The 27107-nt window shown below is 57.3% G+C and overlaps 1 protein-coding gene across 1 annotated transcript in view; it reads left to right on the top strand.

Moving 5' to 3' along the window:
* Positions 1–808: 808 nt before the first annotated feature.
* Positions 809–27107, top strand: part of Myom3 (myomesin 3) — a gene marked incomplete in the record, with an annotated part of 43349 nt that continues 17050 nt past the window's right edge. Inside the window, 20 exon segments of the mRNA XM_013519683.1 lie at positions 809–978; positions 3724–3902; positions 4106–4186; positions 4270–4429; positions 5240–5397; positions 9259–9354; positions 10970–11058; positions 13151–13195; positions 13627–13767; positions 15066–15227; positions 15813–15954; positions 17016–17215; positions 17771–17824; positions 18189–18316; positions 19387–19570; positions 20326–20500; positions 21573–21694; positions 21914–22101; positions 22784–22910; positions 24003–24181. Coding sequence (XP_013375137.1) covers positions 3742–3902; positions 4106–4186; positions 4270–4429; positions 5240–5397; positions 9259–9354; positions 10970–11058; positions 13151–13195; positions 13627–13767; positions 15066–15227; positions 15813–15954; positions 17016–17215; positions 17771–17824; positions 18189–18316; positions 19387–19570; positions 20326–20500; positions 21573–21694; positions 21914–22101; positions 22784–22910; positions 24003–24181 — 2592 coding nt within the window.

Raw genomic sequence — 27107 nt, 5'->3', positions numbered from 1 at the left:
GGAGGGGGAGGGGAGGGGAAGGGAGGGGAGGGGGAGGAGAGGTCACACCAAATGTTCTCCCTCAAAAGTGCTATGAATGCAGTGGGGACAGGGGAAGGTACAGAAGCAGAGGAGCTGGAAAGGACACGGTGCAGAATAAGATTTGGGCTGCATGGCTCACTGGTGTTCACCCCCTCCTCCCAGTGAGGAGTCCCCAAGGCGCTAGGAAGTGTGCCGGGCAATGTCAGGGGCCGCCTGAGGCCCCGAGCCGGGGGAGCAGCAGCATTCCCAGACCCGAGTCCTCTGGGACCTGAGCACGGGCTCCTTCCCGATGGCTCCCAGGTGCTTTCCTGCCCTTAACTTCCTGTGGTGAAGGGCTGGGGGTCATGCCCAGAACTGCTGGGTTGGTAGAGAGCCGAGATGCCAGCCATTCCCCACCTGCCACGGATCCTGTATGAGCCCTAAAGACGCACTGTCAGATACACTCCACCGCCTTGGCACAGGGTAGATGCCAGGATGCATGGTCTCTGTTTTTCAGAAAGGGAATCAGACCGGCGAAGCTGCGCTCCTTCCCAAGGGCACCCAGGCAGCCAGAGGGAGAGCTCAGATCCGAACCCCCGCAGCTGGGAAAGCCATCCACGTCCTCCTGCCGCCCAGCCGGGCCTGAGCCTCTGCTCTGCACTCTCCATTTGAACAGGGGCGAGACTTGGCCGAAGCAGAGGGCGGGGGAGGAGCAGGGGGTGGGGGCGCTCCACCTGTCACTCTGCCCAGCTGTGCTGGAAGGACAGGACAGCCCTCCCTGCCCCCACCCACGCCATAGTTCCATCCATTGTCATCACACTGTCCCAGGACTGCTATATATAAAACTGTGCCGGCTCCAGGATCGCGTTCTCCTCCCTGTCCTCGCCGAGCGGAGGGCAAAAAAGAGCCAGAGGACCCTCTCCCCCTCGGGGACCAGGATTTCTCCCCAGAGAGTCCTGAGTGGACACAGCTGCCTTTGTGAGTTATCTGTCTCCAGGAATTGGGGTAGGAAGGGACACTTGGAGAAAGGGAGACCTTGGCTTCCCCTTGGGGAGTGTGTGTGTGTGTGTGTGTGTGTGTGCGTGTGTGTGTGTTGCAACAGGGCCTAAAAGACTCGTGCTTGTGAGAATGGGGGAGGACCTCAGAAACGCCTCCCCCACCGGGGTCTTCTGGGTCTTCCTCTGTGCTGGGAAAGCTGGGAAAGAAAGGACCTGTGGGCATTGGAGGCACCTCCAGAACTGGAGTCCTGGCAGTCGTGGAGCAGCCACCGCAGGGACCTGGGTGAGCTGGCACGTCCGGCACAGTTGGAGCTGGCTGGCCGCACCTGCTGACCCCACAGCAGAGAGGGACCAAGCCCTGGATCCCAGAACTCAGAGCCGGAAGGGATTCCGTCCGGTCCGGTGCCCCAGGTGACTGGCAGCTCATGGAGGCCCGGCCAGGAAGGGAGAGGCCTCTGCTCCTCAGGGCCAGGTCATCCTAGCCTCTAGGGAGCTGGGGAAGCCGCAGTGTGCCCCAGCCCCAGCCATCACAGTCCGCCTGGGCAGGATGTCTCTGCTTCCGCCACCCAGGGCAGCTTCTGTGCCACCAGCTCTCGGCGGGCCTGGCCACCAAGTCTCTCAATCTCAGGCTTTTCTCCCCCTCCAGAGGATGGGAGGGGCCTCTCTGGGGGTCTCTGCAGGAGGAGTGGGGTGCCGACCCTTCCCTGCAGGCCACAGGGAGTTATGGGAAGAGGATACCTCTTGTGGTCCTGTGGGAAAAGGGCAGCAGAAGCTATAAATTTGTCCCTGCTTAATCCCACACATCAGTCAGTGCTTTAAAAAGCATCGATGGCTCATCCGCTCCAGGGGGTCTGGTTGCTGGAGGCCCCGAGGTCAGGGAGGAGTGCCAGGCCAGCCCTGGTGCTAATCAGGACGGAGCAGCAGGGGGAGGGAACCAGCGGCCGATGCCTGGGAACATTAATCCTCCACGGCTGGAGCCGGGACCACAGTGTCCTGGGAAGGCACGGAAGCCGCGCTCCGCCCAGCGTGGTATCCAGCAGCTGTTCTGTTGGGCTGAGGAGGAGAGGGTGGAATGAGGGGATGGCTATTTCTTGGGGTGTGGAGAGACCCTCTCCCACTGGGGGAACTAGAAGTGAGGCCAAAGAGGGTGACTGTCCATTGATCCATCGCTGAGATTCCCAGCAGGGGCCAAAGGAGCTTTAAGGATGATCCTCGGTCATCTGCCGCACTGTGGCAATCCGCTGTCCTTCCTGGTGTCCAAACTGTTAGGAGCAGGAAGGGGTGAGCAGCCTGAAACCCCCACGTCCCACCCCACACCAGGCTCCTTCCAGCCAGGGGGTCTTGGAGGCCAGTGGGATCATCTTCCCTCCATCACAGAAAGGGTCCCCTGGGCGCTATTTCCACATCCAGGTCAGAAGACCATGCCCCCCCTACACACAGCCACTCTAAGCAGGTGCCGTCCCTCCTCTTCTGTTCCCTTCCCCAGACCAGGCAAGTTGCTCCCAGGGTAGAGCCCTGCCACCGGGATGCCCCCCCGGAGCAGGTGTGACGCCACTCGGGGAGCCCACAGCGTTCTGGAGCTTGGCCTCGGAGGGGCTCCCAGAGACCCAGCAGGGACGCTGAGGCCCGGTCTGACACGAACTGAGCACACAAACCCAAAGCCAGCGAGTGCGCCGGCCACCCACACTCCCCGAGGCTCCCCGATTCCTGGTCAGTTCAGTGCAAAGCCTGAGCCTCAAGAATACAGGAGAGGATTCGTACATCGTGGTTCCCTCAGGAGAGGAAAGCCCATGTGTCCCACTGTGTCCCAGTCTCAGCCAAGGCCTGGCCTTGAGCACATCTAGAGGTCCGGGTTGGAAGGGGTGGAGCTGGGCACATCTGGTGCCAATCATGGCCTGCAGCCAACCACCCAGGCTTCCCCTCCTGCTCAGCACAAAGGGTGAAAGTTCTAGCTGACCTGTAGACTTTTCAGTAGGGCTTTTTTTTTTTTTTAAGAAAGAAATCATGCTAATATCTAACACTTGTGTATTACCAAGTGCTGGGCATTCACCTAACCTTTGCGGCTACCCTGGAAGGTTGGTAGGCCTGTTTTACAGATGAGGAAATGAAGTCAGAGTCCAAGATCACACACTGGAAGCTGGGATGAGGAATTGGGATCACAGCACCTCAGCCCGTGGCATCCTCAGTTGGACTTGGAAGCACACAGAAAGCGGGAGGGGTCTCCAGGATGGGAAACTAGGACCTTGAGGACACCTGCCTGTTCTTTTTTGTTTTGTTTTGTTTTTGTTGTTTTTATCCGGTACCGGGAATTGAACTCATGACCTTGCGCTTGCCAGGCAGGTGCTGTGCCGCTGAGCTAAATCCCCAGCCCCCACCTGCCTGTTCTGAGCTCCACACACAGCATCAGACATCAGTGTTCGGTCCCTCGGGTCTGGGAAGCAAAGCCAGAAAAGGGAATGCCTGGTCTCCCATAGTGCGGTGGGGCAGACAGTGACCCCAGAGATGAGCAGACCTGCTCACTCAGCCAGGAGAGCACCAAGCCTGCCTCCCTATCCCAGGGCATATCTGTCTCCCTTCTGGGCCTCACTTCTCCTGCCCCCCCCACTAGAGAGAGAACCCCTCACCCCGAAATCTCCCAGAGATGTGGGGAGGGGTGCACAGGAAGGGGGAGGGGTGCACAGAAAGGGGGGCAGCAATGACTGATGGAGCGGCTATGCACTTGCAGGTTGTCGATCTCGCAGCCATGACTTTGCCCCACGGCCCTGGAAGTGTCGGGGAGCCCCAGGCCCCCCAGGCTGTGCAGGTCCACAGGCTGGAACACAGACAGGAGGAGGAGCGGAAGGAGGAGCGCCAGCACAGCTTGCACATGGGCTCCTCGGTGCGCAGGCGGACCTTCCGCAGCAGGTGGGAGCTTGGGGGACAGTCAGGAGGGAGGCGCAGCCCAGCCCTCGGAAGACCCCACTCTGACGGGGGAGGTACAGCCTTGCCCCTTGCAGGCCCTCGTCTGAAGAGGGGAGGCTTAGCGGGCCAGCCGGCACCCCAAAATACAGTCCTAGCTTTGGGGAGCCCCCAGTCAGACAGCTACGAACTCCCGCTTTCCCGCGCAGTGAGGAGGAGCAGCAGTTCAGCGCCGCCGACTACGCGCTGGCCGCAGCCCTGGCTCTGACGGCCTCCTCCGAGTTGTCCTGGTGAGTCCCGGGAACTTCGGGGAGCCCGGCCCGAGGAGGGCCGTCCTGACCCTGTTCACGCCCTGATGGCCTCTGTCTCGCAGGGAAGCCCAGCTGAGGCGCCAGACCTCCGCGGTGGAGCTGGAGGAGCGCGGGCAGAAGCGGGTGCGCTTCGGCAACGAGTGGGAGCGCACGGAGGTCGGCTTCCTGCGCACGCACCGGCTGCTGCGCCAGCGGCGCGACTGGAGGGCGCTGCGGCAGCGGGTGAGGGGCCGCGGAGCCCGGGGCCTGGGACCCGGGGGCTAACATCCGAGCTCATCCCCAGCCAGAGCCATCCAGGGAAGGGCCCCGGCCCTGAGCCCCGGCACCCCACCCTCTGCGGTGTGACCCGGGGTGAGGGACGCCATGCTCCTGACACAGACGTGGTTCTAACACCTCTGGGTGGGAATTAAGTGAGCCTGGGTCTGGGAAGTGAGTGTTCCTTTGCGGACAGCACGGAAAGTCCTCAGGAAATGCTGTTCCAGCGAATGCTGGGGTGTGAAGTCACTCCCCATCTTCCCTCCCCGAGGCACACTGCCATGGGCTTTTTGGGTCATTATTTGACACGTTTCTCCACATTGACTCATTTAATTCTCACTACAAGCCGGGCGTGGTGGCGCATGCCTGTAATCCCAGCACTCGGGAGGCTGAGGCAGGAGGATCCTTTCGAGTTCGAGACTAGCCTGGGCTACAAAGTGAGCTCAAGGCCAGCCTGAACTGCATAGCCAGACCCTGTCTCAAAAAAGACAAAAAAAATCCTCACTGCAACCCATGGGGGTATTACCATCCTCTGCACTTTACAGGTAAGGAAACTGAGGCCCTGCCTATGGTCCATCTACCAGTGACAGAGGCAGGCCCTGACCCCAGCCCATGCCCTGCCCTCTGGGCAGCACCATCCCTCAGCTGGCAGGGAGAGGGGCTCAGCCTGCACTGGCCTGACTCCAGGTTCTGGGTATGGGATGTGGGGGTGAAGGCAAAGATGGGGAAAGGTGGTCCCTGGCTCGTAGGAGTCACATATGCCCATCCTGCCTCCAGACAGAGGAGAAGGTGCGGGAGGCCAAGGAGCTGAGGGAGCTGTGTTCTGGCCGGGGACCCTGGTTCTGGATCCCCCTCCGCTCCCACGCCGTCTGGGAGCACACCACGGTCCTGCTGACCTGCACCGTCCAGGGCTCGCCTCCGCCCCAGGTCACCTGGTAAGCCACTGGGCCTGCAAGGTCCTCCCTGAGGAGGACCGGCTGCCTCAGCAAAGCCACAGCCACAGACCCCAGCTCTGCCTGACCCAGGGAGAAGGACAGCTGCTGGGGAGCCTTGGGCCTGGGTTATTCTTAGCCACCTCCCCGCCAGTCTGGGGCTGGACGTGGGGCCCCCCAGGGAGCCAGCCTTGTAAAAATATGATTGTGGTGGCAGGCGAAGACAGCTGCTCTGAGCTGCAGGGACAGAGGATGGTGTCCGAGAGGCGGGGGAGGGAGAGGGGCAGGTCCTAGTGGGAGGGGGAGCTCAGACCGCAGGTGGGAGCCCTGCAGGCCCACCTTCGCTCTGCTAGCCCAGGGTACGGGCTCAAGCATGTATCTCAGCCTTTCTGGGTCTGCCTCAGTTTCCTGTTCTGTAGAGTGGGAGACTTCCTGTCCCACTTGCACGTGGTGAGGATTTAGTACCGCTACAGCGCACAAGCCCTCGGAACTTGAAATGAGCTAGAAAAGCAGGAAAGGTCATTTCTGAGAGCATAAAGAACTAGGCTAGGCCCAACTGGGGTGGGCGGGGTCCCTGGAACAGGAGTGGTGGAGATGGGGTGCTCCTGGCCCCCATCCCGGAAGGAGGTGCATTGTCCATATGGTGGAGCCAGCTTCCTGAGTTCCTGGGGTCTAAGGCCTATTGCCACTTTACACTGACCCAGCACTTTTCTCTCATTTGAGCCTCAAAGCTACTCATGCTGGGGGGATTGCTACCCCATTTCACAGATAAGACTAACAAGGCCCAGAGGGGTAGTGTAACTTATCTAAGGCCATTCAGCAGTGTGAACCAAGATTCAGACTCAGGGCTTCTGCCTCCAAGCTCACAACTCTTTCCACATGGCCACTCTAGTGAGTCCGAGAGTGATCATTAAGCTGCAAAGTTCACAGAGTGCTCCAGGGTGGGAAAGAGGAAGCACTCAGAGCGGTAAGAAAGGCCTGTTGAGAGAATCAGCCCCAGGGCTGATCACTACCAGCTGGGCTTGGGGCTGGGGATTTAGCTCAGTGGTACAGCGCCTGCCTGGCAAGCGCAAGGTCATGAGTTCAATTACCAGTATCGGAAAAAAAAACAAAAAACACAAACAAAAAATAAAATATTGATACGTAACTACCAGCTGGGCTTATTCAAAGAAGTATGCCAGGCTCGGTGCCTGGTGCTGGAGTCCCAGGAGGACCAAGACAGTCCTACACGCGCATGGCTGATTCTGGCAGGAGGACCGCTTCCAGCACGGCCCTGGAGTCTCTGCTCAGAATCTCTGCTGTTCCCCTCTCAGAAAGGGGACTGGTTTCCTCTCCGGCACGGAGGCTGCTACAACAGGGCACTGAGCATTCCTTAAAGCAGGGAAGCCATGGCCCAGTCCCAGTGACACAGGTCGCCCTGGGGGTCCCAGAGCTGGAAGGCAACTCCATCAGCCACCACAGGGGTCCCGATGGTCCTGTGGTCAGCATCCTGAGTTCCCATCCAGGCCCTGCTAGAGACTCAGCCAAGAGGAAGATCCTGGATGTGCTAACTCCTAGTCTATTCCCAGCACTAGGGAGGCTGAAGCAGGAAGATCACAAGTTCAAGGCCAGCATGGGCTACATAGCAAGGCCCTGTCTCAAAAGCCAGAAAAAGAAAAAAGAAAAAGAGAAAACGGGAGAGAGGGAGGAAAGGAAAGAAGGAGGAAGGTGTGGTTAGCTTCTTGAGACTAGCACCCTTAAAAGTAAAGTCGGAGTAAAGGCAGAGGAGAGCCAGGGATTTAATTCAGTGGTGCAGCGCCTGCCTGGCAAGCATGAGGTCCTGAGTTTGATTCCTAGTGTCCACCCCCAAAAAAGAATATAGGCAGATAAATAAAAGGGTTTTTTTGTTGTTGCTGGTTTTTTGTTTTGTTTTGTTTTTTTTTTTTGTCTTTTTGAGACAGGGTCTCGCTCTGCAGTTCAGGCTGGCCTTGAGCTTACTTTGTAGTTGAGGCTGGTCTCAAACTTGCAGCGATCCTCCCGCCTCGGCCTCCCGAGTGCTGGGATTGCAGGTGTATGCTACCATACCCTGCTAAAGATTTAGATAAGCAATAACAATCTCCTTATTTTATAAGGACCATTCTGAACCAGGCTCTGGGATGTCCCCTTTAATGTTACTCTATTTCCAGGTGCCACTTAGGCCTGGCCACAATGGGGAGACAGACCCAGACAGCAGGATGAGGCTGAGGCCTCCGCCCTCCAGGAGGGGCCCAGGGCTGCAGCTGCTGCGTCCTCCTGGAAAGGCCGTGCCTGGCTGGCCTGCTGGCCAGGAATGTTGCAAACAGGTGTGGCCTGGGGGCCTGGCCCTGGTCCCCAGGGCTCGGACAGCGGGAGAAATCGGGTTCCCAGATTAGGCACTGCTCTCCCATGGGAGACTAGTTGGAGCCCTACTCTGAGAAGTTGCAGCTGGGGGACTGTGTGGGCGTGGCTGTGTTTGGTCCCCATGGAGACAAACAGGGCCCAGGGACCAGCAGCAAGGGAGGCAGTGCCCTGAGGCTGAGGCACCCTCTGTTGGCAAGGGAGGGCGCGGTCTTCTTCAACCTCAGCCACCCAATTGAAGGCCTCTGGGACACAGGGGTCCAGAGAGGGGCAGTGACTTGCCCAAGGTCACACAGCATGCTGTGTCAAGGACCCAGGCCCCCTAACCTCCACTGACACTCACTCCTTCCCGCCTTGACCCCTTAGGCCTGCAGACCTCCAGGCCACCCATACGTTAGGGAGAAGAACATCCCGAGTTCGTAGACAACAAAGGAGGGGGCCTGTTTTAAACACCTTGAATAAGATGAAAGTGTATTTTTCTCTCACACAAGTGCCTGGAGTCCAGCCTGACTCCTGCCTCAGGAGGAGGGCATGCGAGGGTGCAGAGCCTGTCAGTGAAGCAGCCACGCGATACTTTTGTCCTTACATGCAGCTAGACGGTTTGTCACACTGTCACACTGTCCTGCCTCGCAGGAAGAGGCCCAAGGAAACACATCATAGATTGGGTGTCTCAAAGGTAAATTGTTTCTTCAGAGTTAGGGGAGAATTGTTATTGGAGGGCAGTTGGCGGTTCCCCAAGGCCATGTTCAAACACTAGGCTTGGAGGGTTTTGTTAGGCTTTTGGTTTTTCTTTGTTGGCCGTGCTGAGGGTTCTGGCGCTGGTAGGCAAGTGTTCTGCCCCACGTGGAGATTTTCAAAGCTCCTGGGAGTATTTGGATGAGAACCAAAATGAAAAACGGCTCTCCTGGGAGGTTAGTAAAGGAGGTAGGGATGGGAGCACCTTGCCTCATAAGCAAGAAGGGAACAAAGATGAGGCCTGGTTTCTGGAGTACTCCTGGCAGGGAAGCAGCTATCCCCTAGGATGGGTTCTTCTGGCTCCAGAAAGGAAGTGTGTGTGTGTGTGTGTGTGTGTGTGTGTGTGTGTGTTACTGGAGATTGAACCCGAGGTCTTCACACTGAGCTACATCCCTAAATTTTTGTTTTGTTTTGTTTTGAGACCAGGTCTTGCTAAATTGCTAAATTGCCCAACCTGGGCTCAAAGTTGCAATCCTCCTGCCTCAGCCTCCCAGAGTGCTGGGATTACAGCTATGTCATCCGTAGTGTCCAGGGTGGGGATGGGCTTTCAGGGCCTCATGCCATCCTCTTTGGCACAGCAGCCCCAGTAGGTGGGTGCTGTATGTGTCCTTTCCACAGCTGAGGGCAGCTGAGGCACAGAGCAGAGAAGGGGCCACCCCTGGGTGGCACAGGCGAGGGAACAGCACCAAGATTAAGCTGGAGCCTGGTCTGAGAAGCTCCACATCCCTCCCTCTGGGACCCACACTGCCTGCCACGGTCACTGTGTCTGCACAGGTACAAGGATGACACGCGCATCGATCCCCGCCTCTTCCCTGCTGGCAAGTACCGAATCACCAACAACTACGGGCTGCTGTCCCTGGAGATCAGGAGGTGAGACTGAGAATCCAGAGGCCAGCGGCCGCAGGCCCAGCGCCACTGGGGTCAGAGAACTTCCTCTGGGCTTTTTCCCCCTGGGCTTGCCTCATCTTTAGAAGTATGTCTGGTGCTTGTTACAACACTGCTTCCAGGTGGGCACTGCCTGCTGCCCCAGGGATTCAGATTCAGTAGCTGGAACACAGCCAGGGAACTGGCATTTCACCGCCCCCGACACACACACCCTGTGACACCCTTGCTCTGGAATATGTGATAGGAAGTCCAGCAGGCGTGGTGGTGCACGCCTGTAATCCCAGCATTCAGGAGGCTGAGGCAGGAGGATCGTTGCGAGTTCAAGACCAGCCTGGGCTACAAAGTGAGCTCAAGACCAGCCTGTACTGCAGAGCAAGACCCTGTCTCAAAAAGACCAAAAAAAAAAAAAAAATCTGGACCCCCCAGGCTAATAAGGAGAATAGTGAGCTGGGTATACAGACAAGAGAAAGCACATCTGTGTGTCACACACACACCCAGTCACACCAGTCGGGAGAAGTGAGAGGCCTTTCAGGAGGTGGCACACCTTAAGCAGATTCTGGAGGGAGAGGCAGGTGCACTGAGGGGGGCTGCGTGGGAACGGTCAAGTCCAGTCCTCCCGAGAACCCGTCACTCGTCTGAGCAGCCTGCACTGAGTTCTTCCCAGGCCAAGCCCCCAGCTAGCTGCACACACACAAGATCCACGATGCCCACTGCCGTTGCCAGAGGGGACCCTGGTCATCCCCGTGTTAGAAACAGGCTCCGGGGCCGGGCATACAGCTCAGCGGCACAAGCGCCTGCCTCTCAAGGTCCTGAGTTCGATTCCTGGTACTAAAAAAAGAGAAAAAATCCACTGAAACAGGCTCCAAAAGGCAGCAGGTCTTGCACAGTTACTGCAGAGCCTGTCCCGTGGGTCTGACTTCTTTCCAACGCCCCGCCCCCTCCGCCTTGGCCAACTCGGGCCTCCAAAGCACAAAGGCATACAGCGTGTGGATCCTTCCCTCCAGAAGCACCTGGCCACACAAGGCAAAAGCAGGGAGGTGCCCGCCGGCTGCACAGCCGGGGTCGGGGAGTGACCCGCTCCACTGCCTGCTGCCTCAGCTTGCTGATGGGGCCAGATGTGCGGAACACCTGTCCTCTCTGGCACCGAGGTGTACGCTAAGGTGGAACCAGGCCACGCTTCCACTGGGAACAGGGCAGGGTTGGCACAGCTGATGGCGAGATGCAGGCCAGAGACTGACAACTCCTGGCATCCAGCCCAGCTCTGGCACAGGCTGGCAGCATGCCTGAGCATGTCCATGTGAAAGGAGGCCCAGCTCTGAGCGTCTACTTGGACACGTCGCTAGGGTAGGAGGCCGTGCCTGGAGAGGGCTTGCCACCTTGAGGCCGTGCTGAATTCCAGTTGCTATGTGACTCAGGGCAAGTCGCTTTACTTCTCTGACCCTCCAAAGTCAGTAAGAACATGACTCTCTGACACAGGATATTTTCAAAGCACTTTCCACTGGGGGCTTCCGGTCATGCCAGCATTTCCCATCTCAGAGAGGGGCCCGCCTTTCCCATGGAGCCCTTCAGTGCAGAGGGCTTCACCTGCCGTCCTTTGCAGATGCACCTTGGAGGACTCAGCCACCTACACGGTGAAGGTGAAGAACGCCTTCGGCCAGGCCTCCTCCTTCGCCAAAGTCCTTGTCCGCAGTAAGTCCGCACGTTCGCACCAGGCCAGGCTAGGCCCTAGCAAAGCTGCCACAAGCGGATGGAGACTCGGCTGGGCGGTCAGATCCAGGGCCCAGGGCTGCTGAGCGGGGGGGGGGGGGGGCGCCAGCCAAGGAAGTGCATATCCCTGGGGCCTCGGAGCCCACAGCCTCCTCCATCAGACCCCGTGGGCAGCAGAGCTGGTGTGGATGCTGATGACGTGAGATTTGTGCAGCAGGAACCTCTGCCCAGGGGGCGGGGTCAGGAGCCACCGGGGAAAGGAAGAGGAAGGGAACTGAGGAGAAAGAAGAAGGAGACTGTCTTTTCTGAGTCCTGCCCCTGTGCCAAGCACGCTGACAGCCACTGGGTGCATCCTGAGCTGGTCTGGACCCGGGCTGTGTCTGAGCTCATCGCTGGCCTCAATGGCATCTTTGCATCACCCGGGTGGGTGAACCAGAAAAAGGAACCCTCTCCTGCAAGTGGACACTTCCCATGCTAGGCCACGTGACCTGACAAGCGCAAACAGCCTGGGTTCAGCCCCCACCAGCCCTCTCAGGGGACACCTTTGTGCAGAGCACAACCTACGCAGCTGACCAAGGTGACCCCGCTGCCTGTGTCCAAAGAACCTGCTTGTCCCTCCAAGTCGGACTTGGGGCCAGATCTAGCCAAGGACCTCTGAAAGGATGGTCTGGCCCTGCCAACCCTGCCAAGGGTCCTCAGGGGCAAAGGCCAAGCCCTGCCACCTCCCCACCTGCCCCCACTGCCCCTCTGGCGTCTGGTGTGTATCTCCCAGTTGGACATGGATAGCATGGCACAGGTCCCCAAGTGTCAGCCAGAGGTGAGTCCCCTCTTGCCTCTGCCCTGGCTGGCTGTGTGTGGCCTATCTCTTCTCTGGTCCCACCGCCACCCTCAGATGCTCCTGCTGATTACATGAGACGTGCAGATTCAGCCAGGCACACAGGAAGCACTCAGGAAAGGATAACTTCGCCTTCCTCTCTATGACCCAGCCAGCCCACTGTCCAGTGGGCACAGTCCTGCACCCTGGGAAACGTGCGCACATACACACACACACACACACACACACACACACACACACACTGTCCCAGGGCAGCTGTCCCGGGCAGCAGCCAGGCTGAGACCAGCCCTGCCTCTCACAGACTTTGTTACACCGTCCTTTGCTGTCCTCCTCACCCTCGGCCCTGTTCCCCAAATAGCTGGTGGGAGGCTGCTGCCAGGCGGCCTCTGAGTGGAAACTTGAGCTGCTCCATAGGCTGTGCAGAGAGTCAAGCCTAAGGTCAGACTCAGGCCCCGCCGCTCTCTGTCACCCGCCTTCCCTTCCCTTCAGCCAGATCTCTGTTGTCCCTCGCTCCATCAAAGCCGGCAATGCCAGTCACACTCAGCCAAACCCCCACGGAGGGCGCCACTCACCACCCTCTCCCCTGCTGCCTTCCCCAGGGCAACTTCAGGGGCCTGAGCCAGCAGGAGCCCTAGGTCTTAACGCTGCCTTCCACGGGCTCCCTGCGCGACTGAGGTAGCCTCCTTAGGGGCTCCCCCAGGAAGAGCCTTTCCGGGGACCAGGGTCACCTCGTGGCTTGAGGCTGCTGAGGTTCACTGGGTGACTGTGCCTCAGTCTCCCCGTCATTATGAGAAGATAGTCGCGGCACCGGAGGCAGGGCAGCTGTGAGGAGTGATGGAGCTCACCTGCAACTCACGGCGTAAGCACCGTGCGAGCAATTTCATCCCTCCGGGTGCTGTACCGCTGCCAGTCCCACCGGAAATCCCAGCGTCTCTGACCAGGCCCCACCTCTGGGAGACTGTGTGATCCTGGGAACCAGCTGGGGCAGAGCAGGAAACCCACATGTACCTCGGGGCCAGGTTCTGGTTGAGGGCTTTATTCTCGTGGCTTCATTCATTCATAACCAAATACCATTAGGTAGGAATTAATGTCCCCATTTTACTGATAAAGAAACTGAGGTACAGAGAGGTAAAGGCAGAAGCTACTGGCAGACTAGGCCTGCCAAGGCCCTCGCCCCCAAGACGTAGTAGGGATGTGGAGTCTGAACCCTCTCTGATTCCGTTTGCTTTGCATTTCCAGCTTACCTGGGGAAGGAGGCCGGCTTTGATTCAGAGATCTTTAAAAGTAAGTGGGCCGGGCAGGGATGGGGCTTCAGGGGACATCTGAGTCTCCTTGTACAGGATTTGGCCTCACATAGTGCTTTTCAGATTAGAGCCACCTTGCCCACAAGGGGCTGTCCCCTGGGGGATGACGTTTACCAGCTGTTCTGAGACTGAGGTCAGAGCAGCCCCCAGCCACTGAGCAGTCCCCTGACCAAAACTGGGCTGCAAGGCAGAAGACAATGAGCTTGGCCTTGGGGCGTTTGCTGTTCTAGCTCACCTGATTCCCACCTAGACAAGCTCATCCTTCCACCCGCCAGGGCCAGGCCCCTGTCCTTGTCAACACCACCCCTGGAATCCTGATCCTGAGGAAGGGGATGCCAGGCAGGTCCTCACTCCCCTCTCGGCCCCTGGTATCTCAGAAGACTCCTGCCCTCAATTTCTGTTCAACCTCAGGATCAATGTTAGGCCCCAGCGTGGAGTTCACATCGGTGCTGCAGCCTATCTTTGCCCGTGAGAAGGAGCCTTTCTCCCTGTCCTGCTTCTTTTCCGATGATGTGCTGGATGCCGAGCACAAGATCCAGTGGTTCCGAGACGGTGAGGACCCTGGTTCTGGCCCCTGGCCCTCAGGGGCCAATATCCGACCCACGCTCAAGCTCCTCAGCTGAAAGCCAGAGAGAGCCCTGGGTCCATCCCTAAGCCTGGGACCTGCATGGGATTCAGCACAGTCCCTCCCAGGCCAGCACCAGCTGCACTGTCTGTGCTACAGAGCCAGGTGGTGGCAGCACAGCCCGGTGTGGTCACCAAGCATCTGCAGGGTGCCAGGCCCTGTGCTGGGGCCTGGGCAGCGTGGGTGGAGACATGAGCTGCAGAGCTGTCCATCTGTCTTCGAGGTGGAAGGAAGCCATCAGCACCATGATAGCTGCTGCCTGAGCCCTGCCCGTGGATGTGCGGTTGGGTACTGGCTGGGTCCTCTGCCTGCACTGTCACCACTCTAGAGGGAGCAGCAGCATTCAAAGCAAGGGGACCGGAGGCCAAGGCCAGGGGTCAGGAGAGCCCCGCAGGCGCTCAGGGCGGGCTGTGTGCTCGCTCAGGGCTCTCAGAGTCAGTGCGCAGGCCCTTCCTGGGGACGGCACGGAGCAGCTGGAACAGGCAGCCCTGGGAGGGAAGGACCCTACTGTGAGACACGCCTGCAGCACCCCAGCTCTGAGTCCAGGGAGGCTGCACTGCAGGAGGCGGGGGTGGGGAGGAGAAGCCGTAGGAACCCAAGCAATGCCTGCCCTGCCCTGGAGGTTTCCCCACACCTGCAGGTCCTCCAGATGAGAGGCGCTGAGAGGAGGAGGAGCCCCATGTGTGACGGGGAAGAGCGGCTCACCAAGGGGGCTGACAGAGCGCCCCCTGGAGCGGGGCCTTTTCACATCACACCGACTCTCTGGTCACTGAGCTCTGCCCTTCACCCAGCCCTCCGCCCTCCTCCCTGAGACCCCAGCGGTCCCAGTTAGATGTGGACCACTTTACTGACCTCCCACCTCCCCGTTAAACTCACAGCCCCACCCGCTGAGCCCACTCACCTTCACCGAGCCTGCAGCCTCAGGCAGGGCCCGGTCGCTCTTCCTCGCAGGACCCCAGCTTCCCATCTTCCCCACCGCTTCCTTAACCCTCCGCTGTCTCCTTGAGCCCCAACCCCGCCCCGCCCCCAGCTTTCCGCACAGGAGAGCGGGGCTGCTACCTTGGCAGGGCCCAGAGGTCCCCACCCCAAGCTGAGCCTCAGGCTGCCCCTCCAGCAGCCCTCTCTTTCTCTTCCCAGCCAGGGCTCCAGACCCCCAGAGCGCCCCCAAAGGGGAGGCCAGGATCCTCCCTACCAGCTCACAAGGGAACCCCCTCATCCTCTGCAGGCAGAGCGCTGAGGTCCTCGGGACGCAGGCAAATGCTCTACGCAGACCGTCAGGCCTCCCTGAAAGTGACCTGCGCCTACAAGGAGGACGAGGGGCTATACAGCATCCGGGTGCCCTCAGCCCTCGGGCCCCGCGAGCAGAGCGCCTATGTGTTTGTGAGAGGTGAGGAGCGGTGGGAGATGACCGTCAGGGCACAGAGAGCAGAGCTCTGCACTTGACTTGCTGTGGGCCCTCGGCCAGGCCCCCTGAGCTCTTGGCATCTGTGTGGCACTCTAAAGTGGGGATGTTGGGTTAGAGTCTCTCTAAGAACCCCTGTAGCACCCTATGATTCACTAAAAGGACCCAGCCCAGGCAGCGGTAGGGTTAGATGGTTCTGGTCACTGGCTGGGGTTCAGATCCTTGCTTGGTCACTGTGCTGCCTGGGTGACCTTAGGCATGTGACCTCCAAAGCTCAGCTTCCCCGTCTACAAAGCGGAGCTTGCTCTGGGGCTCAGAGATTAATTCTGCCCGTTGTTCGGGTGCTTATGGAAAATGGGCCTCCGATAAATGGCACTATTGCTCCTTCCCTGAGATGTGGCTGTGGGGGTGGGCATACAGAGGCTATCATTCAGGCCCCTGGTCCTCAAGGTCAAAACTGAGCCCCAGGAGGACTCAGGAGAAGCAGATACTGGGCAGCAGAGGGGGTGGGAGGGGCTGGTCACCAAATGGACACTGACTGAGGGCACCCTACACACACCCCGGCTTCAGATGCTGCCGCTGAGAATCCAGGGGCCCCCGGCTCCCCGCTGAACGTCCGGTGCCTGGATGTGAGCAGAGACTGCCTCACCCTGACCTGGGCCCCACCCAGCGATACCCGGGGCAACCCCATCACCGGCTACTCCATCGAGCGGTGAGTTGGCCTCGGCAGCGGCATTCTGCCCGGCTGTAAGGAAGCACAAGAGTGGAACCACAGGAAAGAGCCCACGCCTGGCCTTGGGGACCCCCCATCTCCACTGCTGAGGACAGGGCAGGCGGCTGCCTGTGTTGTACGACTTAGGGGTATCCATGCCTCCAAATTGTTGTCACACTGATTCCTGGAATTCTGGGGCAATGCAGTGTCTGAAGGCTGAGCTGTGAACTTGTTTGCTCTTCCCCCGTGTCAGACCTGGAAAGAAGACGGGGTAAGAAGGGGAGGACAGGCCAAGAAGCCCCTGATGGAGAGATTACTCGATTCACAAGAGCTTCTGTGTAAAGGAGAGTGGGACTTTCTTCAGATGAGGAAACTAGGGCCAGGAATATAGCTCAGTGGCCCAAGTGCCTACCTGGCAAGCACGAGGTCCTGAGTTTGATTCTAGGTACCAAAAAAAAAAAAAAAACCAGATGAGGAAACTGAGGGACCTAGGAAGACGGCCTTATCCGAAGTCACATAGTGGTGGAGGCAGTACCAGGCCAAAAAGGTACACGCGCTGTCCGACCGCTGAGGGCAATGGTACTGATAAGACAGAAGCCAGGCCTGGAGGGCCAGTCTGCAAGGTGCTTCGAGTAAGGCGGTGGTGGCTGTTTGTTATCCTTGTAAGCTCTAAAAGGTTGTTGTCACTGGCTTAGGAGGTGGGTGGCCCTCAGGGAAATTCTGCCTCAGGTCCTCTCACTCTGGCAGCAGATGACCCACTTGGGGAGGGACAGAAGGGACACTCAACTCCTGGGGCTGTTGAGAGGATGAGATGATACGGACAGAGGGCACAGCCCCCAGCAGCAAAACTCCATGAGAGGCACTGCCTACCCAGATCAGCATGATGCGGGCATGCGGAAGAGGCCTCCCAGGCCAAGGCCAGGGCTGGAGCCAGCACTTTAATCAGCAGAGAAGAGGCAGCAGGCTAGGCTGTCCCAATCAGTCAGTGGAACCTACAGAAGCTCAAGCGGGGAGGTGCGGGGCGTGGGCAGGGGCTAAAAGCCAAGACCTGTCTCCCACAGGTGCCAGGGCGACTCCAAGGAGTGGGTACCTTGCCATGAGGCCCCCAGGAGCACCTGCCGGTGCCCGATCCAAGGCCTCATTGAAGGCCAGAGCTACCGATTCCGTGTGCGAGCCATTAGCAAGGCGGGCAGCAGCCTCCCCTCCAAGGCCTCAGAAGTCGTTGTCATGGGTGACCATGATGCAGTCCGTAGGAAGACAGGTGAGTACAGAGCCCCTGAAGGGACATTCTAGAGCATCCGGCAGGTTGCATGCAAGACTGCCTCACACGGGAGACAGATGGCACAGCCCAGCCCTCAGGAAGCCCCCGTCTAATGGAGGAGACACAATCCTGTCCTTAGCCTGAGGAGAAGGTCTGATGTCCACTGGGGACACCAGTCTGAGGGGGGACCACAGCGTCTTCCGCAGATGCCCGCAGTCTGATGGAGCAGACAGTCCTGCCCTCAGGGGCCCCAGTCCGGGGGAAATGTGGGGACACGTTTCTCCCAGGTGTTAAGGGTCACCCTGGCTTAGGTTTGCCACTGGCACCAGCGTGCCCACGCACATCACTCCTCCTGCCCCCACTTGCCGCATAGACAGAGCATGTCTCAGAGTTGAACACAGCAGGGCTCCGCTTTGGACTCCTGAGAAAGCTGGACCCAGAGAGCACACTGTGAGGGCCACCAGGCCAGGACACGCAGGCAGGATTCAGGGCGCGAGGTGAGACAGGCCTGGCTCACCCTTGCTCCGCACCCACACGCTCCACCCTCCTTCCTAGAGATTCCCTTTGACCTGGGCAGCAAGATCACCATCAGCGCAGACGACTTTGAAGGTAGGCCTGACTTCGCCCAGCACTGCGCCTCCAGCCAGCTCCTGAACAGTTCTGGAAATGGTGGGACAGACGGGCAAAACACAATGCTGTCCACATTTGGGGTCCAGGGGTGGGAGGGTGCAGTGGGAGGAGGCCTGGGTACTGGGGTCACTGCGGCCCCTGGCTGTGTTGCTGGTGGAGGGAGGTGGCCTATGGGGAATCCCTGGGCAGGTCATCGGAACACCAAGGGCACCAGGTTTTCCTGGCCCTGCAGGGTGACCTGGAGCAAGTTCCTGCTTCTCTCCAGGCCCCAGACCCCCCTCTGTGAAACGAGGACCTGAGATTAGGGGCTCACCCATCTCCGCCCCGATGATTCTGATTCCAGATGCTGTGACCATCCCCTCACCCCCAACCAATGTCCACGCCAGCGAGATCCGGGAGGCCTATGTGGTTCTGAGCTGGGAAGAACCAAAGCCCCGGGGCAAAGCCCCACTGACTTACACCCTGGAGAAGGTAGGAGACCCCAAGGACCAGCCCAGCACAGCCTGAGAAGCAGACACGCTGTGGGCCCCAGGCCCGGGGAAGTGCAGAGTGCTGAGAAACCCCAGAGAATCCCTGCCTGGAAGGGCCCGAGCACAGCCCTGCACAGAGGCAGGGTGGGATCTAAACCGCCCTCTGTGGTCACCCAAGGAGCTAGTTACTTGTGCTAGCAGTGCTTGAGGCTGTTCATGAAATACACACAATTTAAGCAACACAGACAACAATAACAACAGTTAGCTGGGCATGGTGGCGCACACCTGTAATTCCAGCACTCGGGAGGCTGAGGCAGGAGGATCCTTCCAAGTTCGAGGCTAGCCTGGGCTACAAAGTGAGCTCAAGTCCAGCCTGAACTGCATAGCGAGACCCTGTCTCAAAAAGACAACAAAAAAAAAAAGGATCCCTCTGGCAGCCCCTTAAGAAAAAACTAAAAGGAATTACAGGTAGAAAGACTCAATTCAGGTGACATAATGCCGGCTTGGGTCAAGGATAGGGTAGGAAGCGCAAAAGGTTAAGTCATGTTAGATTCTGGACACATTTTCTGTTTTTTTCTTTTTTTCTTTGTCCAACATTAGGAATTGAGTCCAGGGCCTTTGCCCTGAGCTATATCCCCAGCCCTTTTTTATTTTTTAATTTTGAGACAGGGTTTCACTACGCGATCCAGGCTACAACTTACTACAATCCTCCCGCCTCAGCCTCCCAAAGTACTGGATTGTGTGGTTTGGGTACATTTCAAAGGAGGCACAAGTTGGATCTGTTGAAGGGAGTGCATTTGGGGTGTGAAGGAAAGAGCCACAGTTGGGTCCCAGGGTCTGGGCCTGGGCCACTGGAAGTTTGGTCCACACAAGTACCTGGAGGGAGCACAGACGTGAGGAGGCCCGGGGCTGAGTGCTAGACGGGCTACATGCTGGGCTCAAGAGACAGGTTAGGAAGCAGAGGGACCAGGGCTTGGGGCAGCCTGTCTGGGGAGAAGATCACGAAAACAGTGCGGGTGAGGGTCTCACCTAGCAACCGCTTCGCTGATGCCACTTCCTCTTTCCCTCCAGTCGGTCATAGGGAGTGGCAGCTGGGAGGCCATCAGCTCAGAAACTCCAGTGAAATCTCCAAGGTTTGCCCTCCTGAACCTGGAGAAAGGGAAGTCATACGTCTTCAGAGTGCGGGCTGTGAACCAATATGGCATGAGCGACCCCTCGGAACCCAGCGAGCCCATCGCCCTGAGAAGCAAGACAGGTACCAAGTGCGCAGGGGGGGTGGGATATGAAGCCAGCAGGAAAAAGATGGGAGAAGAAAAATGGAGTAAGTCAAGAAAAAATATTAGAGGAGCCCCACATTTTTTGGAGTCCCACATTTGTACCAAAAGGAAGATAGGGATCCAACAAATGATGTGTAAGGAAATTGAAATGTAAAGAAAGGACTAGAAAGATTGTGAACCTGCCTTCCACGCATCCAGCCAGCCATCCAACCAACCATTCATCCGACCATCATCTGTCCATCTATCTATTCATCCATCCATCCATCCATCCACTCATCTACCCATCCAACCAGCCAGCCGTCTATCCACTGACAAATATGGCAGCCCCAAATCAAGGAGCTTAGCATCTAGGAACCATGAAAATCAATAGAGAAATTTCAAAAAAAGAAAATCAAGTTTCCTTGAGATTAAAGGTAAGGACTGAGGAAAGCTGTCAGATTTTGTCACGTCTGAGAGAGACTGTAGGACTCCAGGAGGTGGGGCGCTGGTGTTTGAGTGAGGAAGCAGAGATGCTCGGTAGCCACAGAGGAGAGGACTTCTAAGATAGGAGAGTCCCAGGTGCTTTTTGGGGCCTGGGAAGTCAGACCCAAATTCCCTGGGCAAGGCTGAAGTCCATGTGACGCCCTGGACCACTGTGGGCCTCCTCCCCCTGCCTCTCCCCACAACCCCACCGCCAGCCTGCCAGGGCCTTAACGCTAACGCGGTGTCTCTCTCCTGTGTTTCTGTGTTTCAGCTACTCTGCCTCCTCCGGCTCAAGTTCAAGCTTTCCGGGACACGCAGACCTCTGTGTGCCTGACCTGGGAGCCTGTGTGTGGTGGTGCTGAACTCCTGGGATATTACATCTACTCCCGGGAGGCAGGATCATCCGAGTGGCAGACGGTCAACAACAAACCCATCCAGGGCAGCAGGTGAGTCTGTCCCACCCTGCTCACAGCAGGCGCCCGGCCCACCGCGTCACAGCTGTACGCTAAGCCCTGGTCTTCTAGCTCTGACTGCAGTCCTCAGTTTGAATGATTTGGGAGGGTTGTGTTTGTTTGTTTGTGGTACTAAGGATTAAACCCAGGGCCTTCACACTGAGCCATACCCCCCCACACACCTTTTATCCTTCATTTTGAGACAGATTCTCACTAAAGCCCTTAATTTCCCAGACTGGGCTCAAACTTGTGATCTTCCTGCATCAGCTTCCCAGAGTGCTGGGATTATAGACGTGGACCGCCAGGCACAGTTAGGATGATTGCTTTTAGTATCATTTTACAGAAGGAGGAACTGAGGCACAGAGAGATTAAGCATCTTGCCCAAAACTCCCATAACTACAAAGAGGAGGAACAGGGACTTGGCCCCAGATGGTTTCTTTTGACACACACTTGCCGAGGGCTTGTTCTCTGCGGAAGTCTGGGGATAGGGGTGACCGTGGATTGGAGGAGCCCCTGCAGGACCAGATCTGCTGCAGGAAAATGTGGATAAGGGAAAAAGGAGAAAGAGGACCACACTCTGGGCATTATCACAAAGGGACAGGAGGAAAAGGACGGTTTTCTCCAAACCAGAGCGTCCTTGTATGTGTCCGGGAGACAGTTCATGCCGGGGTCTTTGGAAGGACTCTGTGTTTATGAATTATAGCAATATTGCAAATTCTATCAGCCACTTGTTCTTGTTCAAGATCAAAACCCAAAGCTCTGAAGATGTACAGGTAGCTCTGGGCCGAGGGTGGGCAGCCTGGACCCTAAGTTGGTGGCTTTTTCAGGGTACAGCATTTGCACTTTGACAGTGGTCCTCGGAAGAGCAGGCATCCATTACATCCTTAAGGATGACAGCCTCCATGGAGCCCGTTCAGGCACCGCTATGGGGCTGGGGGCGATATTTTTAGGGAAGAATGGGCCAGGGCCCCCAAACCCCCTCGCATTGGTAATCACTTAGCCCACAGGGTTCAGGAAGTCTCTGGACTGTTTGGCCGCCCCTGAAAGCTGTACCTTTCTCTCCCAGGTTTGCAGTTCCAGGGCTGAGGACCGGGAAGGAGTACGAGTTTTGCGTCAGGTCGGTCAGTGAGGCCGGTGTGGGTGAGAGCTCAGCCCCCACGGAGCCCATCAGGGTCAAGCAGGCACTGGGTGAGTTCCCAGCGGGTCTAGCTCGCGACCCTCTGGGGCATCCGGGGCTGGGCAGGGGCCCGGCTCATGGACCGCATCAACCCAGATGCGTTCAGGGAAGATGCTGCTGGCTCAGGGTGGACCCCCTGGGGCAGGGTGGGCATCCACCAGGGGGCACTCACGGGCTCCCTCGGACCCCACTGCCCTGGGAGCAGCTGCCTGCCTCCTTGCCTCCCGCAGCCACCCCATCAGCTCCGTATGATTTTGCTCTCCTGCACTGCGGGAAGAATGAAATGGTCATCGGGTGGAAACCCCCCAAGCGTCGTGGAGGCGGCAAGATCCTGGGCTACTTCCTGGACCAGCACGACGCGGCAGAGCCAGACTGGCACCCAGTCAACCAGCAGCCGGTCCCCAGTCGGGTCTGCAAGGTGAGCAGGAGTGTGGCAGTGGGCTCATGTCACTGCTGTGTGTGCGAGGGGACACGGAGGACACTGCGGGAGGCCTCCAGGCACGTGTGCAGCCTCAAATTCCCCTGCTGCCACCGTCCAACTGAGTTCAAGCACAGACCATTTCCGAGGCCCTGTTTAAAGGCCCTGTTCAGTCCCCAGTGCTCGAGAAGACCGGGTGTGGTGGCGCATGCCTGTAATCCCAGCACTCAGGAGGCTGAGGCAAGAGGATCCTTGCAAGTTCAAGACCAGCCTGGGCTACAAAGTGAATTCAAGGCCAACCTAAGCTGCATAGCAAGACCCTGTCTCAAAAAGACAAAGATAAAATAAAATAAAATAAAATAAAATAAAATAAAGTAAAATAAAGCCCCTGAGAACCAGGTGTGGTGGCACATGCCTGTAATCGCAGCCCCCTGTGAGAGGCTAAAACAGGAGGGTTGTCCAGACCAGCCTGGACAATTTAACAATTTAGCAAGACGCTGTCTCATAATATAAATAAATAAATAAATAAATAGGGCTGGGAATGGAGCTCAGGGCAAAGGCCCCGGATTCAGTCCCCAGTGCTGGAGGGAGGAGGCCCTGAGGAGCACGCGCACACACACACACACACACAGAGCACCTCTTCCCAGCCGCAGCCGTCTGGCCTGTCTTTCCGTTCCTCCAGGTCTGCAACCTCCATGAAGGCCACTTCTATGAATTCCGTGCCCGGGCAGTAAACTGGGCAGGCGTTGGTGAGCTGTCGGCACCCAGCAGCCTATTTGAATGCAAAGAGTGGACAATGCCCCAGCCAGGTGAGGCCCGAGGGCTGCGCTCCGGGCTGCCCCGCCTGCCCTCCCCGCCTTACACCAGAGAGACGACCCGTGTGGCGGCCCCTGTGCGTTCAGTCTTGCTCGGTTGGCCTGGACCCCAGGCCCCGACCCTGCCGCAGACTAACCTCGGCGTCCCTGACGGAGACTGTTCCGAGCCTGCCAAACACAATGCCTGGCCTCCTCCTGGGCCTGCACCCCAGCTCCGACCACCCCCAACTCGACACACCACCCGAGCTCTGATTCCGCCCCCAGGTACCCGCCGTGCACGCCAAGGCCGCCCGGCAAGGTCCACCCTGGTCCACCTGGGACTTGTCCAGGATACCACTGAAGCTCATGCATTCCGGGAGTCCCCTCCCCGGGAGTCCCCACCACGCACTGTGACTGTAACCCCCACCATGCGCCCCTCACCTCCCCCAAGGAAGGAACAACCACAGTGTCTATCATGCTGTTCAGCTCCGTTCTGTTTTCTGCATGAAACCTTCTCCTGGGGCCAGGTGATTACAATATGTGGTGCTTTCAGGAGGAGCAGTCACGAACAGTGCATATCTATCAGGTACTGACTTACGCAGCAGACACTCCCGCAGGTGTCCTCACTAATGCTCACAGCAGCACTGTGAGGGCTATTACCTTCCCATTTTACAGGTGAGGAAACAGGACTGTGGAGGTTCAGTAACTCCTCCAGAGTCCCCCTTGCTGGGAAGGAAGGCTGGGGACCTAATCCCCGGCAGTCAGGCCCTGGGAGGCACACCTGCGCCCCTCCAGTAAACACTGAAACGGTCACGATGTTAGAAGGACCATGGGGAGGGTTGGGGAAGCTGCCAGATCAGATGGAGGTGACGCTGCGTGCATTTTGAGGAGTTAACCGCACTTTAGCCCCAGCACCCAGCTTTGTCACAAAGCCAAGGCTGGCCAGGTCCCCACTGTGCCCGGAGCAGGCCCTTGCAGGTCTGGTGGTGATGAACAGATTAACCAACTTGCTGACTGACCGCCCAGCCCGACGCCCAGCTGCCAACTGTCTGGCTGGTTGCCTGGCTGTCCTGCTCTGACATCTCTGCCATCCGTCGTCCCCCACAGGCCCCCCGTATGACGTGCAGGTGTCCGAAGTGCGGGCCACCTCCTTGATGCTGCAGTGGGAGCCCCCGATTTACACGGGGGCTGGGCCAATCACGGGTTACTGCCTCAGTGTCCAGGAAGAAGGCTCCGAGGAGTGGAAGCAGGTCACCCCAGGCCCCATCTCTGGCACCCACTTCAGGGTAAGCTCCTGCCCCTTCATCTTCTTTTTTTTTTTTTTTTGTCTTTGAGACAGGGTCTCACTATGCAGTTCAGGCTGGCCTTGAGCTCACTTTGTAGCCCTGGCTGGCCTCAAACTCACAAGGATCCTCCTGCCTCAGCCTCCTGAGTGCTGGGATTACAGGCGTGCGCCACCGCGCCCGGATTCTGCCCCTTCATCTTGTAACCAGCCCTGAGTCTCCCCTGCCACTGGACCTGGCAGAACCACCAGACACTCAAGCTGCAACAACCCTCAGAGAGCACTGCCTTATCTTTTTTTTTTTTTCCTACTGGGAAGAAAGGACCTTGTGTTTGCCAGGCAGGCGCTTGTGCCGCTGAGCTATCTCCGCGGCGCACTTCCTTATCTTACTGGCAGCACAGGACCAGAGAAGGAGAATGACTTACCCAGGGCCACACAGCAAGTTGGCAGTAGGTCCGGCTGGCCGCTGGCCTTACTCCGCTCCGAGCTGGACAGACTCCTCCCTAAAAACTCACTCAAGAGTGAGCCCAGTGTATCACATTTGGATATGTATCTCCCTCAACCTGGGAAGTCTCCCTCTAGGGTTGAACTGTAGAGAAAGAATGAGGCAAGTGTGGGAAGACCTAAGGATGGTGATAGTCACTGTAGCATTGTAGCTAAAAGTGGAAACGACTTAAATGTCTGCCAGAAGGAGTTTGCTGAAATCAATCATAGTGCATCCTTCACACAGAATCCTGTGCCAGGTCGTGTAAGGCAGGAGGAGAGGCAGTAGTGTAAAGGACCAACTAGACCTTCATGTATTGCCATGAAAACACACCAATCCTATGCAGGTGAGAAATAAAAGCAGCCAGGCATGGTGGCTCACGCCTGTAATCCCAGCAGTCAGGAGGGTGAGGCAGGAGGATCCTTGTGAATTCAAGGCCAGCCTGGGCTACAAAGTGAGCTCAGGTCCAGCCTGGACTGCATAGCGAGACCCTGTCTCAAAAAGGCAATAAATAAATAAATAAATAAATAAATAAATGCAGCCAGGCGTGGTGACATACGCCTGTAATCCCAGTGCTCGGGAGGCTGAGGCAGGAGGTTTGCTGTGAGGTCAACCTGGGCTACATAGCAAGAGCCTGTTTCAAAAAAAAATGAAAGAAAGAAAGAGAAAGAAAAGAAAGAAAGACAAAGCAGAAGAGTAGGATATTTATATGTTTAAATAGCACATAGTCTATAGCATCTATATTACATAGAGAAAAACATTTGCAGATAAATATTTCTTAATTTAAATGAGAACCAAACTCTTAACTCTTTGGATAAATAAGCAATGTGGTAGAATCACTGGTTTTGAGAGCCACACATGATGGACAGTCACTCCACGTCCCTGTGGGTGACCTCGGGCCAGAACAGTGACTTGGCCGAGTGTCTGCATGGGTATGGTTGGCGGCCGCTCAGTCACTCACTACCCACTTCCTGACATCTACTTACTTCCAGGTCTGGATGGGGCATGTAAGGCATAAAAAGCTAAACAAGCCACAGCCCCTGGGTAACAGCAATCACAGTAGGGTGTGAGGAATACAGCAAGAGAGGAGGTCGGGGGTGCTGGTGACAGAGGGATGACAGGGGACCTCCAAATAATCCAAATAATGTAAGAGAACTATAACTCCCAACCTGTTAGATGTCCGATATGCCAAGTTTGTGTTCCCCTAAATCAAAGGATGGATTCCAAGAACAGAGGTTAAGAGGAGGAGATATTTATGGAGGAAAGATAGCTTCTGTCTAAGTGAGACAGAGGGCGACCCGGAAAGCAGATTGCCACGGACTCCACTTACGGGGAGGCGTTATAGGGCAAAATCACGAGGCGGTACAAAGTCACAAGGTGGGACAAAACTGTGGTCATCCAATGAGCTTGTAAGTGTGGTTGCTCAGGTAGGACTGATCCAGCGGGGAAGCAAGTCCCTTAGCAAGTGTGCACGGAAAGAACAGGGACCTTTCCTGGAAAGGATGGTCAAGCAGGGCTTGGTTCCCCACCCAGGTGACTGACGCCTGTATCCTTATCGCTTCTCCCTGGGGAAGAATGATTCTCTCCGTCTTTGTCTTGAGGGCTGGCCTTCCATACATGCGCCTCCAGCCACAGTTGTGATGTGCTCTCATCGTCTGCGCTGACTCCTTCAGAGGCCAAGCCCTGTCTGACTGCCTCCAATATTTCTACCTGACTTAGCTGTCTATGGTACTGAGAGCTCCAGGGAGGAAGGCCAGAGCCACAGCTGAGCGGCACACGAAGCCTGAGCTGGAGTCTGCCAGACCCAGGAGGAGGGACCGCGATCCAGGCAGAGGGCTCCGCTAGAACAAAGACCAGGCGGTGGGAAACAACTCCCTGACCCTGCAGACCCCAGGGAGCCTCGGAGCGAAGGGAATGAGGGTGATACAGGTGACTGGGCCAACGTGGTCCAGGTCCTTGAGTGTGATGAAAGAATTGCCAAGCGCACACCTCATAATATATAAAAGTTTGTTGAAGATCATGGGCGGCAGCAGGCACAGGCAGAAGAGCAGAGCAGGCAAGAAAGGGCCTTTGCAGCTCAGGCTCCCGGTATTTATGAGGTCTTAGATGCCTCTCACCGGCTCTCTTTTTTGATGTCAGCAATGTGCGTGATCCATAAACTTAAACCTGACTGACTGATCACTAGGGTGGCCTGTGTTTATGGTTGGATGGAGAGAAGGCAGGTGGCTTCCCTGTCTTAGGACTGGTTATAGAAGATGTGTAACCCTCAGGGATGGTGTAAGATTTACAGTTGAATGAAGGAAAGGGAGTGACCTGCTCCTTTGTTCCTTTCTTTTTTTTTTTTTTTTTGGTCTTTTTGAGACAAGGTCTTGCTATGCAATTCAGGCTGGCCTTGAGCTCACTTTGTAGCCCAGGCTGGCCTCAAACTCGCAACGATCCTCCTGCC

Source organism: Chinchilla lanigera, unplaced genomic scaffold, assembly GCF_000276665.1.
Source record: "Chinchilla lanigera isolate Chin_1 unplaced genomic scaffold, ChiLan1.0 scaffold00051, whole genome shotgun sequence".
Lineage (NCBI taxonomy): Eukaryota > Metazoa > Chordata > Mammalia > Rodentia > Chinchillidae > Chinchilla > Chinchilla lanigera.
Note: the sequence above shows the minus strand (reverse complement) of the source record. Positions and strands in the feature narration are given on the sequence as shown.